The sequence below is a fragment of the Nicotiana attenuata genome, chromosome 11 (assembly GCF_001879085.1).
Source record: "Nicotiana attenuata strain UT chromosome 11, NIATTr2, whole genome shotgun sequence".
Lineage (NCBI taxonomy): Eukaryota > Viridiplantae > Streptophyta > Magnoliopsida > Solanales > Solanaceae > Nicotiana > Nicotiana attenuata.
Genome location: NC_031999.1, coordinates 48,023,038 through 48,032,218, shown reverse-complemented (window position 1 = coordinate 48,032,218; position 9,181 = coordinate 48,023,038). Strand labels below are relative to the sequence as shown.

Below are 9,181 nucleotides of genomic sequence, written 5' to 3'. Positions count from 1 at the left end.
AGCATAATTCACTACAAAAACTCATGTAACCTACCGTAACCATACAAGTTATGAGATGAAAGTACATTGAAAAATATGCATTTTTGGGCGTTTATCAACACCCCACACTTAAACTCTTGCTCGTCCTCGACCAACTTGCTACACTTTACAACAACCGATCTTTTTAAACAATTCTCCTAACTCATCACACCAAGAATATTTAAAACAGAATTCGTGTCTAAGTTTGCCAATTTATTTAAATTTATACATTGAAACTTTAGAATTTTTCTTATATTAGAGGTAATTACAAGTCATTATCCATAATAAGTGAAAGTAGAGACACAAAGAGTAATGTCAGTAATATTTTATAACACGTTAAATTACAGTAAAAGTGTAAATTTTGTATTATACAATCGGCTGCATCTGTGCTTCCAGAAGGTAACAATGTTGAATAGATGACACTTATCCAAAAGGTCATTTTTAAAGAATCCAATGAAACATTAATCATCGTCACAAGTACTGAATTCAACTCTGTTTTTTTAATTAATGGAACTTTATATTAGGTCAATCCAAACATTAATTAAACAAGGATATATCTGACAAAGGTGACGTTCCAACTTTTGTTACTGTTTTTTTTTTTTTTTTGGTAATAACTTTTGTTACTGTTGCAAATTGCTATTGCTATTTTTTGTTAAACTATGCTGATCCCTAGAAAGCTCTCTTTTAAAATTTATTTCAATTTGGTGGGCTTTTAGAATTATATTACTCTACTACAAAGCTTATCCTATAAAGCACTTTAAATAATTAGTACTATATTTCAGAGGTACAATATCTTTTGGATCCGGAGATCAAAGATTAGAGTAGAAGATTAGTAGGTAATTGAGTTTGGGACATCGTATCTGTTCGATTTCTATTACTTCTGCCTGTTGTTAACCTTGCTTCAGTTCTTGTTTTTATTAGTCTTAATGTGACTTTTTTACTATTGCTTTTCTTTTTCAATTAGAAATGATTTTCTTAACATGCTTTTCATGTTTTTATTAGTCTTAAATAGCCTTTCTATCTTTACAAAATAGAAATAAAATCTGCACATACACACTACCCTCTTCACATCTCACACCGTTGGAATACCTAGGTTTGTTGTTGTAGAGGTGTAACACCACCAAATAATCAAACTGAAGGCAAGCTTTCTTTACAGGGACGGAGCTAGCTTTTCGGTTGCGGGTTCGACTAAACCTAGTAACTTTGATTCAAATCATGTATTTGCCTTAAAAATCCATTGACTTATACACAAATTATTAATGTAGAACCCAATAGTTTAAAAATATTAGAATTCTTGATTTGGTATGGCATTAGAGAAAATGTTATAGTTATGCGGCTATTATATAGAAAAAGGCGGGTGGGGCTTCAGGTAGCTTTTTTATGAATAGTTTCAATCAAAATTTCATCGATTGTAACTAGTGATTGCCTGGGTCAGTGTGCGATCATCACAGGTGAAGTAACCTTTCAGATGCTCTCTCCGCCTATGCCAAGTACCCTCGGCCGGTTCCGCCAGGTAAGGCCAGGAGCTGGTTTGGGGAATCACGACCATACTTATTCAAGGGAGACTTGATTCTGAAATGGAATGATTGATAAATCGATATTTCATAGAAGAATAACCCATAAACTTCGTATCCCGACTCCCTCTCTGTTTTTTTGGCAATCCAGTGGTATGAAAAGCAATGAATTCGAATAGGTACCAAATAATTTAGCTAGCGTTTGGCCATAGATCCCAAATTTATTTTGAAAAATCTGATTTGGGTGAAGTTTGGTTTGAAGATGAAAATGTGTTTGGACATACGTTTTCAAAACATATTTTCCAACTTTATTTTGGAAAAATATGTATATAATTCCCAAGTTTTGGGATTTTGGCTGATTTTGGGATTTGAGATTTGAGATTTGGGATTTGGTCAAATCAAATTTATTTTGACAAAATCCATGGCCAAACGGTGCCTTAAACCCCACATAGGATTCTCACATAACAGTACTATTTTGTCTTTTAATTACCAGTGAAGCATTGCGGGGAAGAATTGCGTTTGCAAAATACAGGTTTCAGGTGCAGTGGGGACACGTGAATCTGGACATTAAGTAGGGCATTTTTCAAAGGATAAAATTTGAAAGAAGTAAGAACAGAAGAATACTGTCATACAAATTGCTGAAAAATAAGAAAATTATAGTAATTCATATAAATTGGAACTAAAAGAGTACTGTATTATTTTGTCCTTTCTTTCACTTTTTTCCAATATAATACAAGGATTAATTTGCAGAATAGTAGCAGCGAACCAGTATAGGGAACTTTTTTATCCATTCAGTGACGTGAGTCAATCAAATTTGGCAAAGCATCCGTGCAACATCAGCCATGATTTTTTTTTTTTTTTTTTTTGTTTTACCAAATTAAGTGCTTGGCCATAAAAAATTTCACTTTTTCCGAATTTTTTTTAATTTTTTTCGAAATTAGTATTTTCACTGGAAGATGAATTTTGAAATTTTTTGAAATTTGAAAAATTCCAAAAAGCTGTTTCATGATTTTTCACTTCAGATCACTCACAAAAATTCAAAAAACTGACCAAAATTATATTCATGTCCAAATACAACTCTAATTTTTAAATATCATTTTTACTTGAAATATAATTTCCCTTTTTTCGGAATTTTATAATTCTTATGTCCAAACGCCCACTAAATGTATTGTTTTCCTTTGATCAAAATTAAGTGCACGTTTGGACATAAGAACTGTAAAATTCCAAAAAAAGTAAAATTTTCTTTCAACCGAAAATGGTATTTAAAAATAGAGTTGCGTTTTTTTTGAAGTTTTATGAGTGATTTGAGTGAAAAATTTTAAAAAACGGCTTCTTGGTGTTTTTCAAATTTTTGAAAAATTTCAAAATTCATATTCAAGCAAAAATTCGAAATTTTATGACTAAACACTAGTTTCGAAAAAAACTAAAATTTTTTCGAAAAAAAGTAAAAAAAATCTTATGTCCAAACGAGCTCTAAAACTAAAAGAGAATGGTTCAAATTTGTCTGTCTACTATTCAAATACATTCTTTTTACTCTCTGTTATACTATAGTAAAAAAAAAAAAGGCAAAACATTTGAAAAATGCAAAACTCAAAGTTACACTACACTCTAAACCATGGAGAGACAGGAAACGAGATAATTTTATCTATGGTCATTGAACTTTTGTGTTTGTTACCCAAAAGTTACTTTTTTTTTTTTTGTTACGTAAAAATCATTCAACTTTGTGTTCATTACACAAAAATCACTTTTCTTTCTTTTGTTACACAAAAATTATTTTACTTTACTCTAGTTATCACAAAAGTCACATTTTTACTTAAAAGTCTATTATGCCCTTGATATTATATAAACCTTCATATTTATGTATTACCTTCTATATTATATACTATATAATATATTTTTAATTGTATATTTTATTTATAGATAAAATAATTTAATATTATTTTATTTATTATTTTTATAATATATTCATATATTCAATTTTCAAGATATATTAGTAGCGTTATAAAACAACTTTTCAGCATTTTTTTTTTAATTTAATTGACCGACCAAAGTTGGTCTGTAATTACCGACCAACTTTGGTCGATAAGCCCTTCCGACCTTCAAAATACCGACCACACGTTAATGGTCGCGTTTTTGGACGATCATTGGCCATTACCGACCAACTTTGATCAATTTTTTTGGACGGTTTTTCCCGAATTTCTAGTAATATAATTTCCCAAATAACCAATTGCCCTGGTAAATACCCAAGAAAATATCCCCGGCTAAATTTGCATATAGTACCTAGGGATTTTCCTTCAGAGTAACATATGATTTTTTTCCTCATTTTCTTGTTTGTTTACCTGCGAATTTTCTCACAAAAATATACTTGCCGATTTATTTCTCTACTAATATATGTATAAGTTACTGACAAATTTAATAACGCTACTAATATATTTTGAAAATTAACGTTAAGAAAAATTTAAATATATGAATATATTTTAAAAATAATATTAAGTTATTTTATTTATAAATAAAATACATAGTTAAAATTATATTATATACTATATAATATAGAAGGTATTACATAAATATGAAAGTTTATATAATATCAAGGGCACAATAGAATTTTCAAGTAAAAATGTCACTTTTGTAATAACTAGAGCAAAGTAAAATGATTTTTGTGTAACAAAAGAAAGAAAAATGACTTTTGTGTAATGAACACAAAGTTGAATGATTTTTATGTAAAAAAAGAAAAGAAAAGTGACTTTTGAGTGACAAACACAAAAGTTCAATGACCATGGATAAAATTAACTCCAGGAAAACAGAAAACAAAAGCTATTATACAAAGTTTTTCTTACTTTAGTCTTCATTGAGCAAAAGAACTGCACTACACTAAGCTAAATTACTAACATCAAGAAAGAAAAACTAAATAAGAGCAAAACAAAAGGCAAAAGGTCATAATACTGAAAATTTCCTTAGTTTTATTGATAGAAAGAAGTAAGAAGTACATACTAGTAAAATTGCTAACAACATACCTATTATTTATGTATATTACATTATCATCCTTATTTCAATCTCAAAAACCTAACCTACTAAAAATACTAACAAACGTACAGAAAAAAGAAAAGAAAAAAAAAAGTGCCTCTTTCTGGTTCGTGGTACTGGTATTTAATTTGCTCTCTCCACGTGGCGAATAATAAATACAGACTCAAGATCTGGTGGATTAAAATACTCCCTACCACCATTATAATTACATGCTGACGCCGGCCGGCGTTTCACCGGAGCCGGTGGGCATGGAAGTGTTTCCGGTATCCTTGAATTTCTTGCCGTTGGAGTTGTTGAACACTCTTCTTCATCTTCACACTCTTCTCTATTGGGCTTTTTTGTGGCTATTGATTTCAATTTTGGCCGAAAGGCTATTCCTGCAATTACCCACATTTTTTTCTCTTCTTTGCTTCCATCTACTTGATGTTTCTTTGAAGATCCCATTTCTAATATAACCAAAATCACAAAACAACTCTAGTTTCTTGAAAAAATTAACAAACTTTGGCTAAAAGGAAGAAGAAGAATGAACTAAAAGGGTCTTTTTTGCAAAGACTTTGAATGAAAGAAAGAGAAGAGAATGGCGGCAAAATGGAGGGAAAAGTTTATAGAGAAAAAACAGATTGCAAAAATCTAATTTGCTTAATATTATGTAAAATGTATAATGATAAGGTTATATAGGGGATAAGAATAAGAATATTGAATGAAATTATTTTGGGATACCCGTAAAATTTCGGGCAATGGGCAGCTAAAATCCAGAGGGAAACTTAGATTTTGGCGCCAGAATTTGGTGTCTGCAGGGCAACGGCTCTCTTTCCCGCCTACACTTTACGTTTTTCCAGTTTTACCCCTTTTTCCTAGTCATTTTTTCTATTGGATGCCACTAAGGCCCAAACATGCTCCTGCAAAAGCTCTTTAATCTCAGCCCAATAAGAGGGCCTCATACAATTTTGTACACACACATGAAGAGTTAACCTAAATAGCCGCTCACTCGACCATTTAAACTAAAATAGCTAGTTGATATATAATTATATATAATATGTTTATAATTGTATATAATCAATATATAATTTATGTATACCAGCTAGAAAAATAAATAACGAATTTGACCCTATTCGTGTAAAAATCCATAAAAAAAATGATCTTTAATTTCTGATCTCCGCTTGCTTCATGGCAGAATTTTAAGGTTAAAAGTTCAAAGTGTTGCCGACGGTACAACCGAGGAGTAATACTTGTTAAATTTAAAGTTCTACCCACGGGGCAAGTGGGGATAAAATTTCAAGACCATCCACCTTGAGGGCTATTTGTGTACATCGCTCAATATCAAGATTTTAAACTCAATATGATATATGGTAATGGTAGTGTTTTCAATGAATACGGAGCTTTATAAGGAAATCTTTTTCGTACATACCGAGATAATTCTTAGAACTTTAGATTTAAAAAATATTTATGGCATTTCCATCGTTGTAAAGGCACTTTATGAGAATAAAATAAAAAGTTTAAAATCAATATTCTGATATATAAATGTGTGTGTTTAATCAAAAAATGGAATTTTGACTAAAGCTATATTTTAGAAGAACACGAGTTACTGATAATCGCAATAATATATAAAGAGAATAATTTGAATAGCCAGAATATAATTGAATAAAACAAGTAAACCAAAGTATATTCAGATGATTTTTTTTCGTGTGTCTACAATTGTTCAGTCTTCTCCTTTTATAGCTATCATAGATGTAAGTGCCTTGCTTTGGTCATAATAAGGTTATTATGGACAATAAATGACATTGAATGCTACGTTACATAATCATTTCATTTAAGACAGATTCTCTAACGTTTTCAGCATTTAATGCTTATCAAATATTGTTTTTGGACCCTCGTATGCTGTCAGATTCATTCCTTCTGATTCTTGGATATAAATGACTTAAATAGGTACGGGCGCCGTGTTACTTGTCTGATGTCCCGTGCCTCTTCCTCTTTCCTTGCTCGTATCCGTTGTAACTCTTGATTCATGGTTAATTGCGATTCTTTGACCATTTGACTAATCCACGTGTCTTGACACGTCACCTTTATATATAAATATAATTTTTCCCAATACAGATAGTCCCCCCCACTTTCCATTTATTCATCAGTTGAATATTTGGGAAGTGGATTTCATTAAAAGAGAATTTTTGTCACCATTAATGCTTTGACAAAATTGACGCTTCAATTGTCACTTCCATTTAATGCATTTTTACACGCGTCATCCTTGTTTAACCAAAAAATGGAATTTTAGTCAAAGATAGAATTTAGAAGAACTCGGGTTACTGATAATCAAGAAAATGTAGAGAAAAGAAGTAATTAAGAGTAAAGTGATAATCAAGAGAAAATAAATCAATATATAATTCCCCCAATGTTTTGTGTCTACAACTGATCGTATATCTCCCTTTTTATAGCTACTTTTGAAGATATCCGTTTTATTCTAATTATAATGAGGCTATTATGAGATATTAAATGTATTAAATGCTCCGTTACACAATCATTACATAGGAAATATATTCTCTAACGTATTCAATATTTAATGCCCATTAAATATCGCATCTGCACTCTTTTATATGGCCAGATTCATTCCTTTTGATTCTCGGATATAAATGGCTTAAATAGGTACGGGTGTTGTGTTACTTAACTGATGTCCCGTGCCTCTTCATCTTTCTTTGCTCGTATTTGTTGTAACCCCTGTCTCGTGACTAATCATGATTCTTTGACCATTTGACCAATCCATGTGTCTTGACACGTCACCTTTATATATATAAATAAAATTTTCCCAATACAGATAGTCCCCCCACTTTCCATTTATTCATCAGTTGAATATTTGGGAAGTGGATTTCATTAAAGGAGAATTTTTGTCACCATTAATGCTCTGACAGAGTTGACGCCTCACTTGTTACTTCCATTTAATGCGATGGACACGTGTCATCTTCTTATTGGTCCTACAATTGTGCAGCACTTTCTTAGGCTTTCTTTTCGTTTTCCCTGTTCACGAAGTGTTAATTATCATTATTATGGACTTTCCATCATTGTACTCTTTCCTTCCGACGGTTGCTCACTAGTATAAATATAACTTTCATCCTTGTCTTCTATCACATAAAGCGTATTGAACACTTTAATTCTTCAAATCTTTTATTCACTTCTTTTTCACTTCAATCTTCTTCGTCATGGCTTCTCCAAACCCTAACTCTAGGAGAACTCCTATTTTAGATAACTTTTCCAATGCTCCCGTTAGGCATAGAAGAGGTGGTGGTGGTAGACTCCGCAGTTTAGGATCTGTTCGTGGTGGTAGTTCACTCACACCTTCTTCTCATTCTGGTCCTTCTTCTAGAACTAGAGGTTCCCATTCTCAAAGGTTTTTTTCCAGAAACAAAGAACCCTCTGAGCCCTTACGCGAACCTTTAGTAGAAGAAATAGTTCCAATGGACCTATCTTTTTATCATGATAGGGAATCTCTCAGGACTCAAGTTGCCTCTTTAGATCGAGCTGATACTTATCCTTCTCAAATTACTGAACTTTTAATCCCTATAGTTCGTAGAGATTGTCATTGGAGTGATGATTTCCCCATTATCATTCCTAATCCAAATCAGAGGATCACCTCTTACATCACTGGATTTTCTTTTGTTTATACGTACCCCTTCACTCTAGGGTTTAAACCAGCCATTGATCCAGTTATTCTAGATTTTTGTCGCTTTTTTAATGTTAGCTTGGGTCAAATTGGCCCAATTGTTTGGAGGACTGTTGCTTGCTTGAGGCATCTCAGCAATTTATCAGATGTTGGCTTTACTTTCTCCCATCTAATTCACCTCTACTCTCCTAGGCTTTTCCGCAATGCTGTTTTTACTTTAGCAGCCAGGAGTAAGAGGGTTTTGGTGAGTCCTGAAGACGATAAAGACCGTGGGTGGTATGCTCGGTTTGTTGCTGCTCCCACTGCTGGTTTAGTGGGTGAAGATAACGTTCCCTTTCCTGAGAAGTGGAACTTTGCACGTAAGTTTAATATCCCTCTCGTACTTTTCTTCTCGTACCTTTTCTTCTCGTGCCTTTTCTTCTAAATTTATTAACTTCTCTAATGCCATTTTTTTATTTTTGTTTTTTAGCAACTATGGGAGTTGTGGAGAATGTGTCCAACTTTCGTAGCTGGGTAGACAAGTTGTTGAAGATCGCTACAATGGACGGTCGTTCCTGGAAAAACCTTTCCAACCGTTACGGTTGGAAAGTAAGGACTCATGGTAAGATTTTATGTTTAACTTTCCCGTACATGAATACTTTCATTTATTATTTTGACTTTCCATCCTTCTTTTTATTAGGATTTTCCATTCGAGGGGTTACTGCCGACGCAGTTGTGGCCTACCGTGCCTCTTTGGGTACCTCTTTAGAAAGAGCCCGCGAGTTAGTCTTGGGTTCTCCTTCTTCAAAGAGAAAAGCTTCCGAGGAAGAAGATTCTGAAGAGGATGAAAGAGATTCCTTGGTGATGAGGCCACGTGCTAGAAGACGTGTTACTTCTGATGGTGAAGCTGAAGCCTCGCCTCATCCTTCTCTTTCAGAACCTGATGTTGCCTCGGTGATTATCCCTGATGATGATGATGATACTCCCTATGACACTC

The 9,181-nt window shown here is 32.8% G+C and overlaps 1 protein-coding gene across 1 annotated transcript; it reads right to left on the bottom strand.

The window, feature by feature from the left end:
- LOC109235052 lies at positions 4,475-5,218 on the bottom strand. The gene has a single exon (XM_019401063.1). It carries the CDS (start codon positions 4,998-5,000, stop codon positions 4,680-4,682), a length of 321 nt encoding a protein of 106 aa, XP_019256608.1. The 5' UTR covers positions 5,001-5,218; the 3' UTR covers positions 4,475-4,679.